The sequence below is a fragment of the Magnolia sinica genome, chromosome 7 (genome assembly GCF_029962835.1).
Source record: "Magnolia sinica isolate HGM2019 chromosome 7, MsV1, whole genome shotgun sequence".
Lineage (NCBI taxonomy): Eukaryota > Viridiplantae > Streptophyta > Magnoliopsida > Magnoliales > Magnoliaceae > Magnolia > Magnolia sinica.
In genome coordinates this window covers 24,970,708-24,998,584 of record NC_080579.1, presented here as the reverse complement: position 1 = coordinate 24,998,584, position 27,877 = coordinate 24,970,708, and the positions used below count along the sequence as shown (strand labels likewise).

General features: G+C 39.1%; 1 protein-coding gene, 2 long non-coding RNA genes and 1 other non-coding gene across 9 annotated transcripts; 2 read left to right on the top strand and 2 right to left on the bottom strand.

The window, feature by feature from the left end:
• Nucleotides 1-4,454: 4,454 nt before the first annotated feature.
• LOC131252406 (small nucleolar RNA R71) lies at nt 4,455-4,561 on the bottom strand. Its single transcript, XR_009174428.1, has one exon. It is a non-coding gene; the product is annotated as a small nucleolar RNA R71 (small nucleolar RNA).
• A 1,116-nt stretch (nt 4,562-5,677) lies between these two features.
• On the bottom strand, nt 5,678-9,547 carry LOC131251236 (probable LRR receptor-like serine/threonine-protein kinase At1g56140). 6 transcript variants are annotated; one of them, XR_009173683.1, is made up of 5 exons: nt 9,498-9,547; nt 8,691-8,809; nt 6,937-7,073; nt 6,149-6,415; nt 5,678-6,056 (listed from the first exon to the last, which is right to left on the bottom strand). XR_009173683.1 is itself a non-coding variant. In XM_058251840.1 (2 exons), the coding sequence occupies exons 1-2, from the start codon at nt 8,838-8,840 to the stop codon at nt 6,957-6,959; spliced, it is 267 nt and encodes an 88-aa protein (XP_058107823.1). In that variant the 5' UTR covers nt 8,841-9,092; the 3' UTR covers nt 6,706-6,956. The 6 variants fall into 6 exon arrangements, 1 of the variants encoding a protein (XP_058107823.1); XR_009173681.1 differs by lacking the exon at nt 9,498-9,547 and having other exon boundaries at nt 8,687-9,092; XR_009173680.1 differs by lacking the exon at nt 9,498-9,547 and having other exon boundaries at nt 6,149-6,446; nt 8,691-9,092.
• Nucleotides 9,548-20,913: 11,366 nt separating this feature from the next.
• LOC131251234 (uncharacterized) lies at nt 20,914-27,596 on the top strand. The gene is made up of 5 exons (XR_009173677.1): nt 20,914-21,832; nt 21,984-22,909; nt 22,979-23,079; nt 24,510-24,628; nt 27,273-27,596. It is a non-coding gene; the product is annotated as an uncharacterized LOC131251234 (long non-coding RNA).
• On the top strand, nt 25,774-26,776 carry LOC131251235 (uncharacterized). The gene is made up of 3 exons (XR_009173678.1): nt 25,774-25,980; nt 26,182-26,295; nt 26,506-26,776. It is a non-coding gene; the product is annotated as an uncharacterized LOC131251235 (long non-coding RNA).
• Nucleotides 27,597-27,877: the final 281 nt, after the last annotated feature.

The window sequence follows — 27,877 nt, the reverse complement described above, 5'->3', positions numbered from 1 at the left end:
CTAAGCCATGGCAATCATAAATGCAGTAAGCCGTACCAAGGCTATGCAATGTAATATATGAGTACTGGGCGCCATACCAAGGCGATGCACACGAGGTTTATATAGCCAATGCCAATACAATGCAATACATGCCAGTCCTCATATCAAGTCCATAAATCATATACAGTTCCACTATAGGGAAACCACCGGGGTTAAATACACTGCCAGCCGACTGCCGTTCTCCTAGCCACACAGCCCAACGAGCGTAAGAGACCTCACTACCCACCTGTGGACAGCCAATCACCAGCAAGGCTCGACAGTAGCAGACCCATTCACGAGCTAATCAAACTTAACCTAGCTATTGCCCCCTCACTCAGGCGGGTAAGGCTACACCCCATCTCAACCGACCACGCTACAGTGGGAGATGCGGCCTAAAGGTATAAGGCACTCGGGTTCTCATGATTCCACTCAGTCTCATCGTTGAGGCATCTCCTGGTACCATGAAGGTTTAGGGGCTTTCACCCAAGGACATCCTACGTGCCCTAAATGCTCAAGAGGTATTTCCGGTGTCTAATAACGACCATCCACGATGTACTAGTGGAGGCATCGACCCTAATGAAGTAAGGGCGAATAATATCATGTAATGCAATGCCAGATGCATGAATCACACATATCAATCATGCATCATCCCCAAGCATCCAACGGGCTCAGGAGGGGAACTTCATTCCTTTAAGAAGCTATCATATAATGCCCAACGGCACAACCATGACCACACACATAATGTCAACCAAGCATACAATGATGTACATGGGTCATGAAGATGAATTTAGACGCACCATGTGGCAATGTACGATGTAGTATACTCCTATCTAAGAAGGGGCCAAGTCCAAGTACTTAGACAATTTCCCTAAGGAATCATCCTCTAGTGGGGGCCCAATAGTCTGGGGTAGCCCACAATACTAAGGAGAACAATGATATGGGCCTAAATAGATGAAACAGACCTAGCAAGGATCTATGGTGGGCCTTTAACCACTCATAGAAGCCCAAGGGCATACCTTAGGGCCACCAATGTGGACATCCAACCACAATTGGTCCCCAAGAGGTAGCCCATCTCTAATCGATCACGAATCAAGGCCCAAGGCCCACACAACAACATAAGAATGGGCAGTCACATCAAGCCACATACAAACCATGTTGGTCCTCCAACAAATGGCCCAAGGCCTACCCAAAACATGGGTCCAAGGGCAACACACATAGCCCAACCTATATGCATCACTATGGGCTCATAGGGAAAGTTAGGGCCTAACACAAGGGTCACCAATTCTATGTGTTGTGGTGGACCTAGTGGGCAGCCCACTATTCAAACCACATGGGCAATGTCATACTCTAGGCAAGAAGGTGGGGCCTACAACCTGGCCAAGTATAGAGTTGATTTGGTGGGCAACCAAGGGCCCAACCACTTGTGTAATCCGACCCACTAATTCCAACACAATATCATGGGAAAAAATAGCCCAAGGGTCCATTGGGCCTAACAAAAGATTTCAGCCCATCTAAGCCTAAAAGGTCCAACAATCTAGCCACATACATAGACTCAAATAAACCCAACTATAGTGGGCCTGAAAAGTGCACTAATTAAGCCTAAGATTTGGGGGGTTTAAGACATGTTTTATCCCAGCAAGGTCCTCACAATATGGTGGGCCCCCACACCTTAAAAACTCAGCCCAAAAGAAATGTAAAGTTACAATATGTTGCTGGAATTTCTATTCTACCAGTTTCTGGGCCTGCTGGAGCCCAATAAAATGATTATCTGATTTGCATAAGGACTTAGGGTGGTCCAACACTAAATATAGGTGCCCCACCACATTGGGAGCACATTAAATCATTAGGAAGAGGTGGGCCACACTGCTGGACTAAAGGTCCAATAGCAGTCCACATGGGGCATCCCACATGGGCCTAGGCATCCCAATAGGCTGGACGCCCAGCCCTATGCAATGGCTAAAGGTGGAACCCACCTTGGGTACTCCACACCAAGTGGACCACACACAAGTGGGACTAAAAAAATGGATGGTTACATGGATAAAACACACATCATGGTGGACCACAAAAGAGGTGGGGACGGCCAGCCTTGCTGGACGTCCCTACCATGGGTGTCCAGCCACCATATCAGGAAAACCAATGGCCCGATTGGCCTGAAATTTGGTAGGTGGGTCCCAGGAAGAGTGGGACACCTCCAAATTAAATTTTAGAATTTTCTGAGTATGGGAAGTATTTTTACGAATTAGGAAATCATAATCTATCCAGAAATCTGGTTGTTGCTGGAATTCTGGCTGTCCCTATGTTTGGGACCACATGGAGCGGGCCTGGACCCACCCAAACCCTTGGAAAATTGGGGAAAAGGTGGTCCTACATCTGGACAACAAGTGGGGTCCACTGGGGTGGCCCACTTCTTCCAGAAAATCAGGTGAATATAGTGATTTCTGCCATACTGCATTGTTGTCAAGAAAATTCTGGACAGTTAGCCATCTTTGGCCCAACCATGGGCCTCAATCATGGGAGGTAGGGTGTGGGCCCCATACCACATCAAAGTGGGGTCTACACACTACAAAACTCCTAAAGAAATTTGAGGTAAAAGGGTCTGGAAATAGATCTAAACATCAACCCAAAACACATACTCCAATTGGGATGAAATCTGGACAGCAACATGTGCTATCCATATTTTGGCCCATACAATATAATCAAAGGGCCCATAGCCCTGATTCAACTTGTGGGGTCCACCTTGACATATCAAAAAAATTTCAGGCCCTTGGGTTCATTCAAACCTCCATAAAAAGGGTGGTTTGGAGGTCACCCAAACCATGCATACATGGTTGGGCCTGGACGTCTATTCAAGTGGGCTTGGACATCCACCTTGCTTGGGGCCTGAGAGGTTGCTGACCTGCCTTGGTGGGCCTCACCTCATCAGCAAACATACAAAAAATTACAGAGGAAGGAGAAGGAGTAAGAACATGCCATAGGTGGGTGGTCTCGTTGTTAGTGGACCACCCACACACAATCCACACCATTACCATTTCTTTGGCTTACATGCATGGCAAGATACATGGAAATAAAATGCTAGATGGTTGGGATTTCCTTCCCCTCATGCATGCAATGCCTAGATGGTACTTGATATACAAGAAATGAGAAAGAGAGGGCATCATGGTAAGTCCATGGAGAATGGCCCACCATGGTTAGAATCATAGATGATCTAGGCCCTTAACCTTATCTAGGAGCCATATAGGGCCTCCACCACAGATTGGTGGGCCCTACATGCTTCCATGCATGTAGCAAAAAAGAAAGGAAGAAAGGGAAGAAGAAGAAGGAGAGAAGGAGCCAAGAAGAACACCCACCTTGAAGAGATGGCCTCCAAAACACCACAACTAGGATCTAGACTTCAAGGGGGAGAGGTTTGAAGCTTTGAGATGGGTTTTTAGTGGTTAGATGGTAGAGGAGAGGAGGAAGAGAGGGTTGAAATGGAGGAAGAAGGGTGGGACATCCATGGCTAGGGAGATGGGAGAATGAGAAATGAGAGGGAGAGAGAGGGAGAGAAGGGAGTATAGAGATGTAATCATTCCTCTTGCTAGGAAAGAGGGAAAAGTCATGATGAGTTCTTGGGGGTGCTATCCAAGGGTCATGATAGCCTCCCTAGCTTGCTACCTAGGCTAGGTTTGGTAGGATTAGGTAAACTAGGGGTGTAGGTTTCCTAGGAAAAGGCACCTAGGTGAGGCCCACTATGGAAAAATGTGCAGGCCCCATGCAATGATGAATGGCCAAAAATTGAATAACATAAGATGCACACATCAGATTCATGCATGAGACGTGGCATTAGAACCGCAGTGCCAATGCGGTCGCAATGGCATAGGTTTCGAGTCGATCCGGTTAGGTCTACGTGACCAGACTTGAGGATGACTGCAAATGCTATCCATAGGTCGCGGGTCACCAGGATTCGACCGGTAGGACCGCGAGACCTAGAGGAACGAAATGCATACTCGGGGTAGGGTCTTACATTAATCAACCGGGAAGACAACCTCAACCTAAGGTTGAAGAAGTCCAGCATGAAAATGAGGTGCATCAAGCACCCCTGCCTCGTACTTTGTGAGACTATTTACAACTGGTAAGGGTGAGTACGCCCACATGCGTGGTTTTTCTAGAAAATATGAGACATGAATATCAAGCCAGGGGTATTCCAACTCCTTCTAAAATTCCATGGACTTGAATCTGAAAGTTCATATCTACACTTGAAAGAGTTTGACGAGATTATAGCCACTTTATATTTTCCTGACGTGTCTGAGGACACAGTCAGACTGAAACTCTTCCCCTTTTCTTTGAAAGAGAAAGCTAAGACGTGGTTGCATTCACTACATCCCAGATCTATTGGCATATGGAATGACATGATAAGAGAGTTCATAAAGAAATTTTTCACATACCATAAAACGAACACCCTTAGAAAGTCAATCATGAACTTCGCCCAAAAGGGTGATGAAACATTCTTCCAATGTTAGGAGTGATTCAAGGAACTTGTTAGTTCATGCCTACAACATGGTTTTGAAACGTAGCGCATCACAAATTTCTTTTACGATGGACTGACATCTTCCGTGCGCCAATTGGTCAAGACAATGTGCAATGGGGAATTCATGAACAAAGATGTCGTTGATGTGTGGGACTATCTAAATGACTTGATGAAAATGCACAATCATGGCACATCTCCTCAAAACCCACCATTTCTAAGCCTACTCAATCAAAGGAAAGGGGAGGAATGTATATTCTAAAGGAGGAAGACGATATAAATGCTAAAGTGACTAGTCTCACAAGAAAACTACTTGAGACCATGGAACTTAAGAAGGATAAGGCTAAGGAAGTTATTTGCGGTTTTGTACTTGTAATATACATACAATTGAAAATTATCCAACAATACCTGCTTTTCAAGAAATTTTGAATGAGCAATCAAATGCCATGAACAACTACCAAAGACCTTTCAGTGGACCCACCTCAAATACATATAATTCCAGCTGGAGGAATGGACAAACTGCTACTCCTCAAGGTTTCTTCAATCAAATTCCAAACCAAGGGAGACATCAAGAGGATCTGGTCTGGAAACATATTCAAAACCAAGAGCTTATGTATATTGCAAACCCTTCAACACCTTTCAAAGGCCATACAAGGGCGTGAGGCAAAAAATTCAATGGGGGAAAAAAGGGATTCTTCCAGCCCAACCTTTCCCCAATCCTATACTGCAATACGAAATAAGTGATCTAAGCTCTCACTACTAGAAAACTAGGCAAACGCTACGGATAAAAGCCGTAGCTATAGATGTATGGCTACGGTTTTAGTCCATAGCACGACCGTAGTCGTAGGTGTCGTAGCCATAGGTTTAAAACCTATGGCTACGGATAAATCCATAGCCATAGATTACAATAGCTACAGATATAATCCATAGCAATAATTTCTATAGCCAAAAGTACCTATAGCTACGGATAGTATTTATAGCTAAAAGTATTGCTGGATCCGTAGCAATATGGTTGTCAGATTACCAGCTACGGTCAATATCCGTAGCTATTGCCTGCATTTAATAAAAATTATAATCATTCTTTCATTCAATTACCACCTGCATAATCACTCATTCACTCAATTACAATCATTCATTCATTCAAATGGCTTGCATTTATGTTGTCAATTATGTGGGTGGAGAAAAACATGAGAATCACACCCACTTTTCAAATTGAAATTTTAGTTTCTATTTGGAATAGAAATCTGAAAAAATAAAAAATTAAAGGGCCCATTCAAACGTGGTATTATTCCATCCAAACAACATAAAGGTGAAGTGTTATTGCAAATTCCTAGGTGACTTATTAGCTAGCTTCAAGCACCTGTTATACGGGTCAATGTTGAATTCTTTCATAGAACTCCCGATATCACATCTTTCCTGTATGTCGGCTAAGCTACTAGGGAGATGAAGGGCATCTGAAACTCCCAAAGAAGTCTTGCCTTCATCCCCATCATCAGAAGAAAACTCGAGTTTTGACAAATCTAACAAGTGATGCCTGGAAAGAAAGCAATGAATCTCAAAAAATTTACTACAAAACTGAGATATAGCATCATTTTCAAAAAAAAGCAAGAAGCAATGAGTTGTTACCTTACAAGGAACCTAGATTCTTTATGGAAACGTGTCCATCACAACTTGTCGGACCAAATCCATCAAATACTGCAGTTTAAATAACAGATTTTGACAATACATTTCCGCCATGTAAAAGGTTACCCTCAGGAGCTAGGGGAGCTGGAGGATGTCTTGGTGTCTCTCCTGATAGGGATGCAACATATTCTCCAAGCACAGATGATTCTTTTCTCATCAAACCCTCTTCCGCATGTGAAACTGCACATTTCTGATCATCCTCCAATGCATCTGATTTCCATATCATTTCATTAACGCCTCTCTATATGGCACAGTAGAGATCATGTTCCATCATCTCAGGGGAAGATGTAACATTTGTGCTTGAATTATAAGATGCATTTGACACTTGAATGTTCCTCATAACATCAGGGGGGCCCGCACATGCACGTATGTTCAGATCACTGGCATATGAATTTTGATGGATCACCTACACCATGAGTGAAATGGCTCTATTTCATGCCAAATGATTCATGGTGAGGCCCACCTAGATGGCTCAGATGTTCTACATAACATACCAAGTATAGTACAAATATCATAGTTCCTTAACAATTAATGGCAAACTTCATAAAGCTGTTACAACCAACTCTAATTCTATACTTATCTATTAAGATGCACCTCAAATCACAATTAATCAGATATCCATGATAAAATGAACAAACTCCATTTTGACTACAATGTGGAAGAGATGAGCAGTCTATTAAGATGCAACAGAGAGAACTCGCAAAATTTGGCTATCTGGCCACATGTCTAACCTGAGTACAGCTTCATTCCATTAAACATCCCTGTGAACAATGCAAGGCCTGGATTCCTCGTGAAGGTAAGCAAGACCTCTTGTTGTCCCCAAGCATATCTCGAAGCGGGTATGCCAATCTAGATGCAATTTACTCTCCTGCAAGGAAATGACAGCCATTAGCATTGAAATATAGTACAATCAAGATCTCCTACATCTACCTGTTACAGTAGGATTTTGAATTGTACTCTGTGTCCCATGCACCAATGCTGGCATGTGGGTGCAAGGTCCAGGCCATTCCTTTAGTGGCCCCATCATGTATGTGTAGTGGCCAAAAAACAAGCCAGTCTAATCATCAGGTGGGCCACAATCCTGGTATGGTTCACCTCATGACAGGATATTTGGGCCATGGTACATACATGGCGGGGACCATGCCACATAAACAACATGGATCTTGCTAACATGGAGCACATTGGCACCTCCCATGTAGCCTTCTAGACCATCCATATAGTTGACAAACTCCTCATTGATCCCCTATCTCAAAAATCAAACAACTTCATAAAACTCCAATCTATTGCTCACTTTTAAAAGATCAAGAAAACTTTAAGATCGACAATCCAAAACAAAATTTATATAAGATCATATGATTATAAACAGCTGAAAACTACAGTCAACTGATCCATGAGAGTGGCCTATCACTAGGTCAGTTCATATTCTTCAAATAGATTGAATGCACTGTTCAAATTTTATCACTAACATAATGGTATAAGGCTGCATTTGGATGGCATGTTTGGTTACCACTTTAAACTAGTGGAAATAACCAAATTCCCAATCCCCCTGTAAAAATGTTAATGGCCTATTTGGTTGCAACTTAAAAATGAGTTCATCTCATTTAGGGGGCATTTGGATAGTAAGCTACTTAAGATAATTAAGCTACTTATGCCACAAGTAGGTTATTTTAGTTTCTACTTACTAAGAAGATAAGTATGTTTGGTAAACAACATACTTATCAGCTTCTCCTCTCTTTCATCTCTCCTGATGCATCTCTTTAGAAACTAATGAAAAGTAGAAAAGCGAAGGAAAAAAAAAACTGAAGTGACTAAGTACTTTTAAGTAAAAAGTTATTTATAACTAATCATAAACTAAACTTGCTTATCTGAATTAAGTCAGTTATCTAAAAAAATGGTTTAACTAAACAAAAAAGTTAGTTATCTACTACAGTAAGTAGAAAAAGCAATTTATTTGGTGGTATCCAAACGGGGCCTTATTTGGTGGTATCCAGTCAGTTATCACAGCCACTATTTGCCCATCTAGCAATGTCCCCTATAGTGCAAATCAGATCAATTGGTTTTCCTTACAAGCATTTTTCATTTGGAAATTGTAGTAGTAGAAAAGTGTATGACAAGTTCCATACACATGCTCAACCTAAGGAATTGAATGATTTGGATGTGATGCAAACCATGGATCGGAAGTGCAGTATTAAAGATGGTTGATGACCTAAATATCTCTCAAATTCAAAGATCCCAACCATTTGATCATTGTCTTTTCTTCCATTGAAGGTGAATAGTTGCTGGTTTTTTTTTTCTTTACCACCTTTTCATAGGTTGCCTTTTTTTTTCGTAGATTACCTATCAAAGGGTTTGCGATTGTTCCATAAGGGAGTGGGCTTTCCTTATCCACAGCTGGCTCCCACATGCATGCAATCACCATACTGAGGCTCTAGACCATTTAAATCTTCTGATCATTGTAGTTTACATAGAATAAAAACAAACTGACCTTAAAAATGGTGCCAAATCCACCCTGACCCAGCTTATTTGCAGGATTGAAGTCTTCGGTGGCGTTCTTCAGTTCTGTGTAACTGAAAGTGTTTGGTCTGGGACCCATTCTTAAAAACTCTGCAAATGCACATAAAAATATAGGTTGCATTCATACATTCACTTCAATCCAATACATGGGCTTAGAAACATTTATACCATTAGCAGTTGAAGTAACATTTATTTTGATTGCTCATTAGATTTGAATGAATCTATTTTAGTAATCATAAGAAAATTTTAAGGAAATAAAAACATACCCAGTTGAAAAAAATTGAACCAAATGAATGGGATCGGCACATTTAGGGTGTGTTTGGATGTTACTGACCTCTTAACATTTACACAGAAAACAACATATGGAACTGCTCCAAAACAGATTCATTGGAGGAAAAAAAATAGAACTGTTATCTGTTGTAATTTTGAGATGACATGCTCTCAACAAAACATCAGCAATCTATATGGAAAAAAGAATTGATGGATTATGAAGATTTTGCCCCCTTTTGAAAGATTATGGAGAAAAATAAAAGAAAAAAAGGGATTAGCTCAAACCAACAAATCTGGAGTGTAAATCGATTCATCTAAATCATCATCCTGTTGAATAGAAATGCAAATATTAGTATCCATGAGAACATCCAGAACCAGACAGAGTGACTTGATAATGAAAGTAATATACATGACAACAAAAGAGCAAAAGACAAGCAAACAAGCATATAAGCAAAAGACAACCACCCGAAAACTTCCATTGCTATTGCACTGTTTACTTGAATGAAACCCGAGAATAGGAGGTTGTAGCAGCCTGTGGCTTGATAAGCATCACTCTGACATTTTTCATTAAAAAAGAAAAAAGAAAATGAGATGACTTTGGTGTCACCCTCTGAACGATGGTTTTTATTATAGGGCTGTTAAGCATCCAAAGGATACCTTGCATTGTTGAGAACAACTGGTTGAAGTTGTAAGCTTGTGAAAACCGTCATCTTCTCACCATCCTCAAAATCTTGAAACCATATAAAGTAAGTGACTCATGGAAGATAAAAAGTGGAGGATTTCATGGTCAATATGCTTCCTTTTGGGCCTCTCTATAAATAGAAGCAATGAAAATGGAAGATTATAAATTCAGATGTTATGCATCAGTTGAACCTTTTTATCCATTCTATGGGATCAGTACAAAATCAATATGAAATTGAGGGAAACCATTCTAAGTACATTTGTTCTAATCTTTCAACAATGCCATTTTACAGTTTTTGCATGTGGACTGGAGCATTCGGAGTTAGAGATTTAAAAGGATTTGAATCCTTTAGGTTCCAAAATGCACTTCATTTTTGTGGGGAGCAAGCTGTGCCCCTTCACACAAGAAAGGGGACGTAATGTGACATAGATCCTTGGGCCCACATCATAGACCATGTCAGAAACCTAAAATGATTCAAATCCTTGCCTCTAAAAAAATGCAAAGTAGCCCCAGCTATGCAAACCCCTTCCCTCGAATCATTAAACTCAGGCAGTAGGAGGTTAATTCTAATTTGATAAGACTAGCAATATAATCAGACAATAATAAGCTTCCCTATAAACCTTACACATGCTTATCTTTACATAACTACTAATAAAACTATATTGTATTCTCAATGCTCGAGATTTAGCTTGGGGATAAAAAGAGGAATAGACCCTATAATTTCTACTATTGGTAAAAAATTATTCAAGACAATTTTACTGGGGCTGGGAGTCAGATACTGTTGTAAAGAGAAACCAAAGACATGCAAAAAATCTGTACTGGCAATTTCTTCCAAGAATTTCTTCCCAAGTATACTTTGTCAGTTCAAGAAAGCTATCAGATGCAAATAGCAGCAAGCCTCTCACTTGAATCAGCCCTACTTTTAAACCTGCAGTGAAGAAGTCATATATCTGCCTCAGAACAACTAACCATAGAGGTTATTAAAGCTATTAACAATTTCAACTTCTCAATTACTAATCATCATTGAAAATTGTTATAAAATAAATAAACACACACACAAAACAACATACAACATCAAATGTTATTACTATTACTGGAGAAATCTTATACATGAGGCCCTTAGCTAAATGAAAACTAATAGGGCCCAGAAAACTTTTTATACCAAACCTGGCAAATACTAAACATGGCTTATACATGAGGCCCTATGGATTCTCTGAATTGAATTCATGCAACTAGATACAGGAACAACAGAAAACAGTATCTAGGACGATATGTGTCTGTTTGTAAATGCTTACAAAAAAGGACTTGTGCCCAACATTCAATGTAGTGTGGCCCTTAGATATAGGAACAACAGAAAACAACCTCATTGAGTTTTTGTTTTTGTTTTTTTTTTTTTTTTAAAATTTTTTTTTTAATTTTATTTTAGGCTGACTTTGAATCTTCTCTTTATCCTGGCTTCTTACGTTTGATAATGGGTAGAAAGGTATACAACATGGTGACCTCACAGACAAACCTATGGTTAGCATCCCATCTACATCATTCAATGTGGTGTGGCCCTCATGAGCTGGGGATCTAGATGATTTGTGGCATTAAGGCCCAACATTGAGGATAGAAACTGATGCAGCGTGGATTTTACATATACAACATTGTGGGCCCTAAGACCTAGATGTTTTAAACAGGGTTGAAGAGGATTCAATGCCCCACAAAAATTTAAAACCCGAAACATTTGCAATACAAAACTAATCAGGTATTGAGGCAATTGGTTGAAGCGAGTGCCACTGCTTGTGCCCATACCTTGAGCCTAGCCTTCACGTCTCTCGGGTCGTCACCTGAATCATTAGATTGACCCAACCAAGACCCAGGTCCCTGTTGCTGCATGGTCTCATAATCTGTATCATCAATCTGCTTTCAAATATGGCTTGAGGTATGACTTATGTGGATACCCATAGACCTTTTGATCGCATAGGTCAGAGATCTTCTGAAACACCCTACACTAGCGTCATGATCAGTTTCCATTCATATTCTTATAAAATCAGGATTACTTCTTGATTAATGATGTTAACCCCCAAATGCCAGCGATTCGACATAAAATACCTATAGTAAAAGACTAATATAACACAAATCTAGTGAATACAATGAGGAAACTGCAATTTAATGGCGCATCCAAACGCAAGAGATTTTAGAAACAGAGAGAGAGAGAGAGAGAGAGAGACTAACCGTTCTTCTTCTTCTCCTCCTTCTCCTTCTTCTCCTTTTTGCGGCGAAAGGGGGTTTTGAAAATGCTAGAGAGAGAGAGAGGAATGCAGCGAAGAGACGGAGAGGGTGAGGGAGAGCAGGAGATCGAGAGAGGGCAAGGAAAAGGGAGTGGCTGAGTGCGAGAGAGAGGGTGAGGGAGCCTGGGAGATGGAGAGAAAGCAAAGGAAAGGTCGACGCGCGCGAGAGAAAAGGGTGGACTGAGTTTTCGATTTGGGTGAGGGGCGCGTGACGGACGACCCTTTAAGACCGTGAGGCCCACTGTGATGTATGCTATTTATCCACTCCGTCTAATAATTTTAAAATATTATTTTAATGGTTGATGTAAAAAATGAGTCAAATCAAAACTGTAAGAAGACCACACAACATATTAACAATAGAAATTCAATTTATATTATTTCTTATGGTGTGGTCCAGTTAGACCTTTAATCTACTTAATTTTTGAGCTCATCCACTAAAATTATATATCAGAATTGATGGGCGGCTTAGATCGAAGACATATATTCCAATGGGCCCCATGAAGCCCCTTAAGCACCATCAATATCTAATAAGGTTCCGGTGAGAATGTAGGTTTTAGCTACAGATCAATTAGGTTTCAGCTACGGATTAAATCTGTAGCATAATTGCTATATATTTAATCTGTAGCCTTTGCTCAATTTTTTTGGTAGTGTCTTCAAATTAAAGGCAGCAAGCTCAGTCCATCACCACTCTTAGGAGTGGGAAGATAATTGACAAATCCATTCCGAAAAGGGTTGAAAAGTTTAAGGACTCGGAAGAGGACAATGATGATAGACCTAGCACTGCTCCACAAGAATTAGAACCGGAACTTCAAGGCAAGCCGATTGCCCCATTCCCCCAACGGTTGGTTGTACCAAAACCTTTCTCTAACTCTCAAGATATTCTAGAGGTGTTGAAACAAGTAAAGGTCAATATTCCTTTACTAGATGTAGTTAAACAAATACCTTCATGTACCAAATTTCTAAAAGACTTGTGCACGACCAAAAGACAACAAAATATTCAAAAGAAAATCTTCTTAACTGAAAAGGTGAGTGTTATCCTAAATCAAGATGTGCCACAGAAATATAAAGATCCCGGTAGCCCAACCGTCGCATGTATAATTGGGAACTATCGAATTAAGCACGCACTTCTTAACTTAGGAGCAAACGTAAATCTGATCCCTTATTCGATCTACAAACAGTTAGGTTTGGGTGAATTGAAATCCACCCTAACCACATTACAACTTGCTGATCGCTCAGTTTGTGATGTTTTATTTAAACCAACCTGATTTAAATTAATTTTAAAATCGCAAGTATACGAATCAGGTGTCAATACAGTACGTATTACAAAATCGTTCCCACGAGGACTGAGTATCACAATTTGAATTTTATGATTCTTCTTAACTAATCCAACAAATAGTTTAGCTAGTTATTAAGTAAAATAACAAAAATCAATGAAAGATAACTGAGAACAAGAAGGAAAATTCACTTAAGGAGAACACTAGGACTTTTGAATCCACCCCTAATTATCCTTACTTTTGTTTTACTTGTTGATTCACCCTAATTCAGATTAATATACATTCAATAAATAAAGCACAATCTGTGTCATTATTCAGGCACACAAGATGTATAATTTCCTTGAAGCACAAGTGATTTTTCCCTTAACATCAATTGTCATGTATATATAGATATTAAGAATCAACCAAACCACTTAAATCCACATCCACCATCTAATATCTTGATTATGAATCACAGAAGATGAAATTGGAAAAAAATCTCAAGGATCACATCTTTCCATCCATGTTTAGGCATGAATAGATGTAAATTCCTATTTCTTTCTCTGTAGGAAAACATGTTCATGGTCAGACACAAGCACACCTAGAATAAGATTCCAAACAACATCCACATCTAGACTTTGGGTGAGCTCATAGATTGGAGAGGTATAGAGTTTTCATTTAATCACAATAGAGAAAAAAAATAAATCAATAAATTCCAAATGAAATCAACAAATAATAAGAATCATTCAAATTAAAGGCTTCATCTTAGCCCTAACTAAGAAATTAAAAACTTATGGAATATAACAGAGATTCAAGTGGAAAGAAGAAAACTATAGTTGATAAGAAGCACATCCCTTTGATTTCTTTCCAATCTATCTCTTTTCACTCATGTCCACACTTGGATCTCCCAGCCACTCTCTCTGCTCTGCTCCATGTCCAGCCCCAAGCCGAGATCTCCTTCTCTCTATTGCACGTCTCAGCCCTCTCCCTTTTATAGATTCTGAAAGACGGTGTATGGGAGCTGTCGGTGGAGAGTTTCCGCACTCCATGCAGTCGGTGCGGAAGTAACAGCGATGGCTACGAAACTTACACAGCGACAGTTTGGATTGTCCATTTGGACAATGGATGGGTCTTACAACTGCGAACTGACCATCGGCCTATGGACGCTGTAAAAATGGAAATTTTCATTTTTGTCAAGAGAAGGTCGGTCAAACAGACTTTGACCCTTTCTTTTGGTCCGGTGCACAGTGGGTGTACACCCGCTGTGTACACCATCCACGTGAAGTGGGGTCCATTGTGATGTTCTAGAGAAATCCGTTCCGTCCATCTCTTTTCTTATATCTTTTAAACAGTTGGAATCAAAATTGAGGCATATCCAGATTGCAGGTGGGCCCCAGATTAACGATTTGTGGGTTGATCTATCCGTTGGGCCATTTTCACAAAGATTCAATGGCTGATTTTTGGCGTGTACGGTTAATTTATGGTCCTTAGGCTAGATATAGAGTTTTGAGCCGAACGAATGGTTGGAACCCTGTGATCTTGCATTCTGGACTAATTTCGGGCCACTTGAGCTTCAGTTTCTCTATTTTCTCGGATCTCTGGCGTATAAATCCGTTAATCTTGGTCCCTTGGGGTCTGTCCCTTTAGTAACTTCGGAGCGTTAATTCCATGCTTTTTAGCACCCTATTTCAGTCCAAGCTTGTAAATACACCTTGCATCAAAAACACGTTTAAAGCAGGGCATTAAACGGTATCATGTTTAAAAAAGCAGGTAATAACTGGGGTCTAATATACAATATTAGACCCTCAACACAACTCCTAACCAGCATTTTGTTAGTCTCGAGCAAAGTATGCGAAAAATAAGTTGATAATTACAAGACAAATTCTATAGAATCGAGTGATTTATGAAAAATGATCCAGATACTAGAATTCTAAGATTCAAGAATGTTGGGTATTACTTTCTACTTAAGCACACGGTAAGCTTCATAATCAAGTTCTAAGTATTAATCCATCGATTAGAAAATTCTAAACATTGAGTTCCATGGGTGTATAATATAATCTCAGCTTACAATCATTAAGACATCCAATTGTCAATTTTTATGATATCATTAGTAACCAACAAAGGAATTCATGACAACCAAAACCTAAATCAAAACTTGCCTTACAGATCAACTTTCCATTCTACCAGCCTTTGATTTTTCCATAAACAGTAACGCCAAGGAGGGGAATCAAATCCTCACCTATAGGGAGCAAACCTATGGTGAAAACTAGTTGCCTAACTCTTTCCAAATGTCAACCATGGGGAATCAAATCTACACCTATAGGGAGCAAACCTATGGTGAAGTTCGATCGCCCAACCCTTTCTACAGGCAGCTATCTTGTAGCTAAGTATTTCCTTTTTCTTTCATTCTTCTTATTGAACATGATGGACAAATTCCCCAGGTTGGTTCCTTCTATGCTTAATGATCACCAAGTTATAATTCAATATCGAACTGAAACCTTAATGTGTAAGCGTGATGTGTCCTGTGAAATTATGACTCAATCAATGTTTAAAACTTCTAATCATGGGTTAACAATTCAAACTTAACTGTAAAATCTAACAGATAGCTGAATCCAAGAGTCATAAATTACCAACATTCTGTATCTTGTAATTCTAAAGTCACGACTATCCTTCAAAATCACTTCTAATTCACAATAAATTCCAGAATTTTTTTTTAAAATTTTCACAATTTTTTTCTCAAGACCAAGAAAATACTGATTAGGTAACCTAATCTCTCAAGACCAAGAAAATACTGATTAGGTAACCTAATCTCCCACCCCTAACCTAAAATCTACATTGTCCCCAATGTAAAAGAAATGAGCATGCAATGCACATGAGACAATGAAATTGAAAGAGAAGTTTTGCTTGCCCTCAAGCAAAACAAAAATAACAAAAATAAAATCCTACTTATACCACTTTCGCAAGTACTCTCGATTGCATTTAGCGTATGCAACAAGCCTTTAAACCCCTAGGTAGCCCCTAGTAGATGAATTGTAGTTTCGTGAGGGTTTACAGCAATGTTACCCATAAACATTGAACTAACTAAATAGGAAAAAGAAATGAAATGAAAGGTTAGGTTGCCTCCCAGGAGCGTTAAGTTTAATGTCTTCAGTCAGACAAGCAATGAAAGCAACCATGGACTATGAATTAATCAATCTTGATAACCTAGCTCCTCCAAATAAATTTCCTCAACATCTTGATTAACCAAATCCTCTAAATATGGTTTCAACCGTTGACCATTTACTTTGAAAATATTCCCGTCCTTTAGATTTTGAATCTCAACTGCTCCATGAGGAAATACTTTTACTACCTGATAAGGACCATACCATCGCGAACGTAGTTTTCCAGAAAAGAGGCGTAACCTGGAATTATACAATAATACTTTCTGGCCCAGTTCAAATGTCTTGCGAAGAATTGATTTGTCATGAAAAAAATTTGTTCGTTCTTTATAAATTTTTGCATTCCCATATGCTCATTTGGAATTTCTTCTAACTCATTGAGTTGAAGTTTACGGCGTGATCCAACCTTGTTCAAGTCAAAATTAAAGGTTTTGATGGCCCAATAAGCATGATGTTCTAATTCCACAGGCAAGTGACATGCTTTCCCAAAGACAAGCCTATAGGAGGACATTCCAAACGAGGTTTTGAAAGCCGTACGATATGCCCAAAGAGCATCATTCAAATGTTGCGACCAATCCTTACGATCAGGGCGAACTGTTTTCTCTAAAATTTGTTTAATCTCCCGATTCGAAACCTCTATTTACCACTTGTTTGTAGATGATATGACGTTGCAACTTTTTGGGTGATGGAATATTTCTTCATTAAAGATTCAAACGGTTTATTGCAAAAATGAGTAATCCCATCACTTATAATTGCTCGAGGAGTACCAAAATGAGAAAAGATATTTTCTTTCAAGAAACGGACCACAACTTTGTGATCATTCGTTTTACATGGCACTGCTTCAATCCACTAAGAGACATAGTCGACAGCCACAACGATATACATATAACCGAATGACGAGGGAAATAGACCCATGAAATCAATACCCCAAACATCAAATATCTCAACAATAAGAATATTGGTAAGTGGCATCATGTTCCTGCGGGAAATATTACCCGTACGTTGACATCTATCACATGTAGAACAAAAGGCATGGGTGTCTCGAAAAAGTGTAGGCCAATAAAACCCACTTTGTAAAACTTTTGCAGTTGTTTTCTTTGAACTAAAATGACCACCACATGCATGGTCATGACAAAAGGAGATTATACTATGAAACTCACTCTCAGGCACACACATCCTAATAATCTGGTCAGGACAAAGTTTGAATAAGTATGGGTCATCCCAAAAGAAATGTTTAACCTCAACAAGAATTTTGGATTTATCCTGTTTAGTCCAATGAGAAGGAAATTGACTTGTAACAAGATAATTTACAATATCCGCATACCAAGGTAATTGAGAAATAACTAAAAGTTGTTCATCAGGGAAAGACTCGTTCATTGGCAAAGGATCCACTGTGGACTCTAAGACAAGTCTAGACAAGTGGTCGGCTACCATATTTTCGGAACCCTTTTTATCCCAAATTTCAATGTCGAATTCTTATAGCAAGAGACTCCAACGAATCAATCAATGTTTAACATCTTTTTTAGAAAGAAGATATTTCAATGTTATATGATCTGAGAACACTATAACCTTTGATCATATGAGATACGACCTAAATTTGTCTAGAGCAAATACCACTGCCAACAATTCTTTTTCAATGCTAGAGTAGTTAAGTTGAACATCATTTAGAGTCCTACTAGCATAATAAATGACATGAGGCATTTTGTTCAATCGTTGTCCTAAGACAGCTCCAACAGCATAATCAGAAGCATCACATATAAGCTCAAAAGGTAAACTCCAATTAGGTAGTTGGATGATTGGAGCAGAAGTTAATAAATGCTTTAACTTATCAAAAGCTTTCCAACAATCATCATTAAGGACAAATGCAACATCTTTAGCTAATAAATTGCATAAGGGTCGAGAAATTTTGCTAAAATCCTTAATGAATCTCCTATAGAATCCCGCATGCCCTAAGAACGATCTAATCTCCTTCACCGTTCGGGGTGGAGGAAGACTATAAATTAAATCAATCTTGGCTTTATCAACTTCAATGCCTTTACTTGAAATAACATGCCCGAGTACAATCCCTTTTTGAACCATAAAATGACACTTTTCACAATTCAATACCAGGTTCGGTTTTTTACATCTTTCCAAGACAAAAGATAGATGGTATAAACATTCATCAAATGAAGAGCCAAAAATTGAAAAATCATCCATGAAAACCTCGAGGAGACGCTCAACTATGTCTGAAAAAATACTTATCATGCATCGTTGGAAAGTAGCAGGCGTATTACACAACCCAAATGGCAAATGCTGATAGGCATATGTACCAAAAGGACATGTAAATGTAGTTTTCTCTTAATCCTCGGGAGCAATGGGAATCTGATTATACCCGGAATAACCATCCAGGAAACAATAGCAGCTATGCTCTGCCAATCTCTTAAACATCTAGTCTATGAAAGGAAGAGGAAAGTGATCCTTCCTTGTGATCAGGTTCAGTTTACGGTAATCAATACAAACTTGCCAACCCGTAGTCATATGGGTTGACACTAACTCATTATCATTATTTCTTTTTCACCGTAATCCCAGACTTTTTGGGAACAATTTGAATTGGGTTGACCCATGTGCTATCTGAAATGGGGTAAATGATACCAACATCTAACAATTTAAGCACCTCTGGGCGAACGACCTCTTTCAGGTTAGGGTTAAGCCTCCTTTGCATTTCACCCGATGTTTTTGCATTTTCTTCAAGATGAATACGATGCATACAAGTAGGGCTTATTCCCTTTATGTCCGCTATTATTCACCCAATAGCTGCCTTATATTCTCTAAGAACATTAAGCAACTCACCCTCCTGTTCCCTACACTGCCAAAAAACTGGGCAAAGCTGACGGACTTGGGGTAGTTTTGGCTACGGCTAAAATCCGTCGGTATCGCAACCGTCGGGGAAACCTAATAATCTGTCGGCGTCGCACATGTTTTGAATGGTGGACGTCCAATCGTCCAGCATATTCTCCTTTTGTGGTCCACCTGAGACTTAATTGGGCTAAATTTCAGGGATCGATCCTAAAATGATGTGGAGAAATGGATGGACGGCATGGATGAAACATATCCATCATGGTGGGGCCCATAGAGCCCTCCCATTTCCAAAGCTATTTTTACCATTTTCTTCTTAAAAAACTTTTGAGTTTTGTACAGAATGTAAAATGGTGGTGACTCGTTCATGAAAATAGTGGCAATGATATAGAGTTATCTAGACCATTCAAATAATTGGTCTAGTTATAAATATTTAATATTTATAATTTTATTATATAATACATCTTAACTATCCACAAAATGGTCCCTCTTGCATGTACGGTTGTTATCAAGTTGTTTGTTATAAACAATGGTAAACTAACACTTGTTCGGATTTGGAATGTTTCTGTGATTTGGAAGAGGAATGCCAAAATGTTGAGCGCCATTTCCTATTTTACCATTTTCATCGAGCGGGTCTTCAACCTTCCATCGTGCGGGTCTTCAACCTTCCATTGGCAGCGGCCTCTTCCATCGAGCAGCGTTTTCAACCTTCCATCGAGCGGGTAATCTTCCATTGGCAGCGTCTTCAGCCTTCCATCGAGCAACGTCTTCAAATAGGTAAGGGCCTGTTTGGCCGTGCAGATTGGATGGGATTGGATGGTATTAGAGTGGATTGCACGGATTTCAAGGTAATGATAGCTGAGTCAGTGGATTGGTGCGGGATTGCTATATCGGGTCTGTTTGGCACGTCCGGCTAATCCCGGGATTAAACCTTCCAATCCCTTTCAATCCCTGGAACCAAACACATACCAGGCAATTTTGAAGGGATTAAGGTGGATTGGATGGGATTTAAAGGTAATGATGGTGATGTCAGTGGGTTGTCTTAAGATCCATGGGATTGCTATATCCCGGGATCAGGATCCCGTGTCTGTTTGGCACGCCTGGCCAATCCCGGGATCTATCTTCCAACCCCTTCCAATCCCTTCCAATCTGCCCGGCCAAACAGGCCCTAAGCTTCTCTTTTCCCATTCCCTCTTAGTCCTGCTTTCGTATGTTGAAGATGAAGAAGAACTTGTCCAGGTAGTCCGTCCGCTACGGATGCAGAGTTTCAATTGGATTTTATGCCATGTAGCTTGGTTACCTGTGATCTTTTAGCCCTGTTTTGTTGTTGTTGTTTTTCTGTTTTCAAATAAAATTTCCACTTACAAGAAAAGGACAGTTGCATCTAGGTGCATCCAGGCCGCTAGAGCGATCCAAGGGCACTGGTGGCTTCTGCCTTTTAACTACACTGGATGAAGCCAAATCCTGAACCGAAGATCTCATGTTTTGTGCTAAACATTTATCAAGAAGGGGTTGATAGTTTCTAGATTGCAATGCTATTACCAATGTTCAAATCCTGTTTTTTGTGGTTCAAATACTGCCTGTTTATACATTAAGGAAAAGAAGGTAGACGTGCATTGATAAATTGCGTCTATGTTGCAGTGAAACTTTTCTAAGTGGCTGCTTAATGTTAGATTTTGCTCTAGGTGGGGGTCTTCCCAAAGGCAGAATTGTTGAGGTAATTTCTCTCATAATTGTTTGAGCAGTCATGTAAACATGAAACTTCTCTTCTTTCAGTTTTTGACACCTTGCTTGCCTTCCATTGTAAATCTTAGGCTGTGGTCGTACTACCTTGAGCAGTGCACATATTACCTGTTTGTATCCCATTGAAACTTGAGTGGTATACATGACAACTAGTTTCCTAGAGAGATAATTGGCTTCCTAGAGAGATACAATCCTCTACTATGTACCCATTTGATGCAGGCTGAACTAGGCTTATGATCCATGGGTTAGGCCCATTAATCTCAAGCCCAACAACTGGCCCATTAATCCTCTGACACCTACGTTTGCAATTTCTCCAAAATTATGGCATTAATATCTGCACAAGGAAGAGTGATGTGGACTGGGTTCCTCTGAAGTTTCTCATACTTATTTTAAGCTTGGGCCAAGAGCTTCAAATTGGACTGGAAAAATCCACTTATTAAACTGCTGACGTCAGAATGGAGACAGAAGCTAGCATGACTACTATACTGGATCGACTGAGTTTACTAACAAATTATACTTACTTTGAAAAGTTCATTTTGGTTTTTTATTTGTTGATACTTCTTTTGATATGCTCAGTTCTGTTTAGTCCCCAGCATTTGCTTTCTCCCACGTTGCATGTTTGCCATATGCATGTTGCGGCATTAGTAGTGTTTTGATGTATTTTAGAATTTTGAATATATTCGTACTTATATTTTGAAAAATTGGTGGTATTTCAGTTGTTTAATGAGAAACAATTGGGTGTAAGTAGTGGTGTTTTATTAATGGCTTGAAGTAGTGCTCATTGGCAGGAGGCAATGGACTGAAATTAGTATGGAGAATGAGTGTAGTAAAAGGTTGATTGAATGTCACCATCTAACCATCTAAATGTCAAAGCTAGATGATGTCCAAAAATTAGATAGGTTGGCCTATCCAAACCTTTCATATGAGGCATTTGTCCATTCAGATAGGATCATCGAATGCTTCACCTATTAAAAAATAATATTACTAAAGATGTTTGATATTGATGTCCGATTTTCATTTGAAATGTGAATATGTTGTTTGGATGGTCAGGTATGAGATGTTGGGTGAGTTCTTTGATTGATTGGAGAGTTCGATTTGGTTGGTTCGATTCAATGGATCGATGGGTGTATCTATCAATCAAAGTGGGTGAGAAGAATTCATATCAGTAGCTCATTACATTCTTTTTGTGTTTATATTTTTATTATGTCAATGGATTCTCATCATTTTATTTTTTAAGTTTCTAAATATCCCAGAAAAGGTTGGTTTGACTGCGAGGTTTGCTAATTCCACACATTGCTCAGGAGGCCTGTGCATCCAAATCAAATGTTTGAATGACTTCTTGCTGGATAGAAAGATATGGAACAGAAAACTGATTAAATGAGGTTTTCTTTGTTCTTTGGCTGGCTTAGTAAAAATAGTTCCGAACACACAAAATGATCTCCCAAACAGTACCAATTTCTGTAGATATATTGAGAAATGAAAAATGGGTGGCATCCAAACTCACCCCTATAGTAATTCAGGCTTCTTGTAATGGCTGCCCTCCTTGCACTTGGTGTTGTGTAGCTGGAACATTCTCCTGCTTGGACATGCAAGTCATGGGACCCGCCTCATTACTCTTCTAGAGCGATGCTGCATCGTATCAATTTGTTTTATGGTTTTCTGCCGGAATGGCTTGGCAAAAGCATAAAACCTTAAGGAGAAATGATGTTAATTTTCTTCATAACTAGATACTATTAGTAAAATGCATGTTGGCCCATGTACATCAGTTTCACCACCTCGTGTTAGGATATGATCGCAAAAATGACTGGATCCAAAACTCAAGTAGGCCATGCCAAATTAAACAATGGAGATTGAACACCCACCATTGAAACCTTCATTGGCGAAAACTGATGGACAGGGTAGATGTCATGTGGACATGTTGGTGGGACTGTTATGTTTTTCGACAGACTTTCAAGGCTGGTGCTAACTTGTATGGTGTAAGTAGACAATACCGTACTTCCATGAATATGACATACTGCAAAAATGATTCAATTCCTGTTTTGCAGATTGGCCAATATGGGGTGGTTTTCAAAAATAAGGGTGGAGTAAACTAGAGCTCTGAGGGTTTATTTGGACTTTAAGATTTCACCTGACATTCTATGGGGAGGTAATTCTTGTGTTGGTCTTACACTTTTGATTAACAAGTCTTTCAGAAAGTTTATATTTTGATGGCCATTATAGACATCATAGTTGGTGATACTCATAGATATGTTTCAATGTTATTTCTTGTTCATGCTGCTTACACCAATTTAAGCTAATCATGCACTTTCAAGGTCCATTTGGAATTCCCCAATTTTCAGCACACTTGATGTGTTCTATTCAAGTCGAAGTGGGATAAGAATATCCCACTTGTGGTTCGGTGTGGAAAAGCTGGCTGGTTCCCATTCTCTGCTCCAATCTAAATGCTAGGCAATTGGTTCTATTGCAATGTTTAATCAATCCCGACTTGTGTGGACTTGTACACGAGCCCTTGTGTCTGTCACTATTCATTAACTAAGAATATCCTACCAAGAGTACGAGGATTTGGGTGGACCGTACACAAGCCTCTTATGTATGTCATTATCATTGACTAAGAGCATCCCACTAGTGGTTTTGGAGTGGAAAAATCTAGGTGGCTCCCATTCTCTACTCCAACTTAAATACAAGGCAGATTCTTTCTCAGTGATATACGTGTTCAGTGACTCAAGTCTTCTTTTAATTAGTAACCACTTCATTAGAACTATGGCAAGATTTTTTGTGTAAGCTAGTCTTGCATCTGGGTCTCCTTATTGTAAAGAAACCAAGGATTTTCAGCTGCTACCGCTGCCGCCCATGGGATTGAAGTTGTAGTGGATTTTAAGCCAGTCGAACATCCGATTGAACCTCTAAGCACTGATCAGCCAGTCAGTTGTCCATTGCCCGAACCTTCAATTCTAAATGTAAGCACAAACCGAACTACTGATTCTCTATTCTGCTGTAACTATATATGAGAAAGGAGGGTTCCCTAGTATTTTTCTGAACAATGGTCCTGCTTTCGTAGTTTCACAGGTACTTGCTCATGTTTACTTCTTTTTTTTTCTTTTCTGTCTTTTTTTTTGTTGCGATTTTGTCATATTTACATTTTCTTAACAATGGGTTTTTGTATCACGCTTCCTTTTTTCACATTAATAAATGTGGACAGCATGATGTTGGTGATTTTTGTGTCCCTGAAGATACATTTTTCAGGAAAATACATGTGGTTTTGCTCATTTTTCAGGAAAAAAATCAAAATAAAAATCCATCTCTAATTCTTCTAAATTGATTTGGGATATGATCCACCTAACCCATGTTATGAATGGTTTAGGGTACATCACATGCTTTATCTCTACCCATCTTATTATTTTGACTTTATCCTTCTCTTTTTTGTGTTTTTGCAAACAGTTGATGTAGGATTTGTTGGTTTGTTCTATAGCTAAGCGGGTAGCAAATGTGCTAGGGTGGTTGAAGTGTATGTTTCCTCACTTAATAATGCCTTCTTCATACTATTGTGATGTTCCATCTGCATGTATTGGCCTACAGTTCACATGTTGAAAAGGGGGACATGGTGGCAGTTTCAGTTGCTGTTGAGCAACCTGGTCTTGATGGTGGATGGGGAGTTGGTATAACTTGTGGAACTGTTCTCCAAGGATTGCAAACAGGTAAGCAGTTTGAATTTTGATTAATAATTACACGTAAAACTAATATAAAGATGAAGTAGATCTTGGACCATTTTGTAGTTCAGCCTTCATTATTCAGTAATCTTCTTGCATTTATATTGTCAGTTCCACAAACATCCATCTATCTTTTACTTCCTTGACATGAAGGTTTCGCCGAACCTTTAGACATGAAATCCGAGTGGGCCTAAGGGGCCATTTGATAAAACTTATTTTCAGCACTTATCACTGATTTTACTGATTCAGATTGTTTGGTAAATCAAACTTATTAAGTTCTTAAATTAATGACCACTTTCCAGTCCTCTATTAAATCCACCACTCCACATCACAAAACTCCTTAATAAATGCACATTTGATATTTAACTCTTAATGCCATGAAATCAATTCCTAGTCTTCTAGAGGAATTCCATGTTACTAAAATTCAACAGATTGCATTAAAGTAATGAGTTTGTTTTCTTCCTTTTTAATCTAAATGTACATCCAATATTTTTACGAGAAATGAGGAAACTTGAGTATGACCATATACCAATTATAACTTTCCTTTTCTGAACTGTAGATGAAGACATCACCATATATTTCAGAAAGAAATTGACTTGGTATTGGACAATATTTAACGCCACGCCTTCTTTAGACTAGCCGACGAGTTGATACATAACTGTTTGTTTGTTAGCGTAGACCAGATCATTCAGAAAGAAATTGAGTTGGTATTGGACATTGTCTAAAGCCATGCCGAGTTGGTCCACAAGTGTTCGTTTGGTACTACAGACCATATAACTCCTGATTAAGTCGTCAACCACCACATGTACCAGCTTATAGCATTTTACAATATGGATCCTTCGCGGGGTTGAAGGGGGAGTTATTTGATACTCGGCAGCATATGATGCTTGATACACAGGTACATTTCAGTAGAAATGGTAGTTGTAATCTGATTAAGTGACCCTGACACAACTCACATGTTTGCCATTCTGCATGTCCTTGGCAAGTTTTATTTTGTTGCCAGAACTTAGGTAGGTCCCAACAGTAAAACTTAGATGTAGTGACTTATTTCATCTGAATAAATAGCCATTGATGGGATTTTGGTTTTTTTTTTTTTTTTTTTTTTTTTTTAAAAAAAAAAAAAAAAAAAACCCAGCCTGATTGATTTGCATACACCCGTTCTCCAGTTTGGGAATTGGAAAGCTACGCGTGTTTATTTTCTTGCTTTTTAGTCCCGATTCATCTCTCTCTCTCTCTCTCAAATTCTATTTTTTTAATTACTGTTTTGCATTGTACGAGGGATGATGATTCAGAGGAGTTAGAGAAAAGCAATGTATTGTTGATGGGTCCAACTGGCTCAGGTATGGCCTCTGCTTTATAAAAGCAATGTTTTGTTGATGGGTCCAACATTTCATGCACGCTCAGTATGTAATTTTGATGAGTTCCTTCGTATCTACTCATTAATTTCTTTCTTCCTTCAATTCATCAATTCTTCACCCTCAACTTCTCTTGAAAGAGTTTGCACTGAATTATAATAATTCATTTGATGTCTGGCTGTGTAGGTTCTCAAAGAAAGGATTTCTTGGCTGGAAGCAACTAATGAAGATCTTTGTAGGGAGCTTCATGAATACTGCAGCAAATGTCCTCTGCTTGAGCAGTCTGGAGTAGATACCCAGGTATGAGTAGGTTCTTATCCGTTTCTTGTTTAGCTTCTCTTTGTTACTTCCAAACCTTTTGAATTCATTTCTTGTGCTTTGTTTTTAGACGCCATAATATAATCAGTAAGTGCATCTATAAACACATAATGTTCCACCCATAGTGGACGTTTTCTGTATCGGCTGGATTGGTTAGTGTGCATGGATTCTGATTTACACCTTAGGTGCCAGGAAGGTGGTCCCTGTTTTGTTAAAGCTGAAGGTCTAAAGAGGGGCCTGCAGAATATGGACTCATCTGATTATCAAATGGGTGGAACCATCACTTGTATGTGCTTGATCCATTTCTAAAACCACTATTTTCATCATTTGAAGTTTGGTAAAACCATTGATGCAACTGAAAATAGGAAAGACAGTTTTAATCTATGTTGATTTTAGTTGCCTTGCCTACTTACTAGTCATTACTAGTTTATTCCCATGTTGAGAAAAAAAAACTCATTATTGAAATACTTCTCTCATTTATTACCTTAATTATTTTATAACCGCAATATAATTGCTATTTTCAGCAGGTGACAATTCCAAGCTAAATTCATGTCTTTGTATTAAAATCATTGATGAAAATGGCGAAATTGAGTCATTTTTTTCTTTTGGGTTTTCAAGCTTCTATCCATGTCTAAATCCTGCTGCGTGATTGTTGCACAGGCAACTCATAAAAAGAGTAAGAAAGATTGCCAAGCAAGAAGGATTAATGAAAAGATTTAAGATGACCACCTCGATCAGCACAACCAACATGCACCTATTCGATGCAAGGGGTGTCATCAAGAAATATGACAGTCCTGAACAAAGTAAGTTTGCTTATTCTAGTTTATGAATTTCACTCGCCGAGTCAATGAATACCATTAAACTTGGCTTCCCCCCCCCGCCCCTCAAGTATCAATCTGAATTTTTTATGCATGGTTCTGTATAAGAATTCCTGAGCAGTCATCTTAATTTATTTGCAGACACCTTCGCAGCTAGACGTGCCTCTTCAATTAATTGGAAAGGATCCACATTCCAAAGCTAAGGATATGCAGTGGGATGACGAGGGTGTGCTCGTTCAGAGTATTGAAATCTTTTGAAGGTTTGTAAACTGCTTTATCAGCTAGTGTTTCCTAGTATACTCTGAATATTGTCTCTTGTATCCTGGTGGTCATTGCCAGGAATAAATTGAAAATGCATTGTTTCGGATGCTTTTCTTAATGTAATGCAAACTGTAGAAGCACGTCCTCATTTAAATTGATATGATATAAAATCAGTACACATTATAACATTAGGGTTCCCGCACAGTGGCAGTTTGGTAATTTTGGAGTTCTTGGTTAGGGTTTGGGCTGAAAGTACGAGTGCTGGAGCCAATGCTTTCGGAGTCCAAACTCATTCTTTTGAAAAATAGAAAAATGGGAATATTAGTAAATATGGATTTTCTTGTTAAGAAGAAAATGGAAGATGGATTGAAAAAACATAAAAGAGATTTTTTTTTTCTTCTTTTTTGCTTCAAGATGGAGAGATGGAGAGGTGAGAGTGGGGATTGAGGGAGAGAGTGGGGGAATAAAGTGGCCGCGTGAGATTT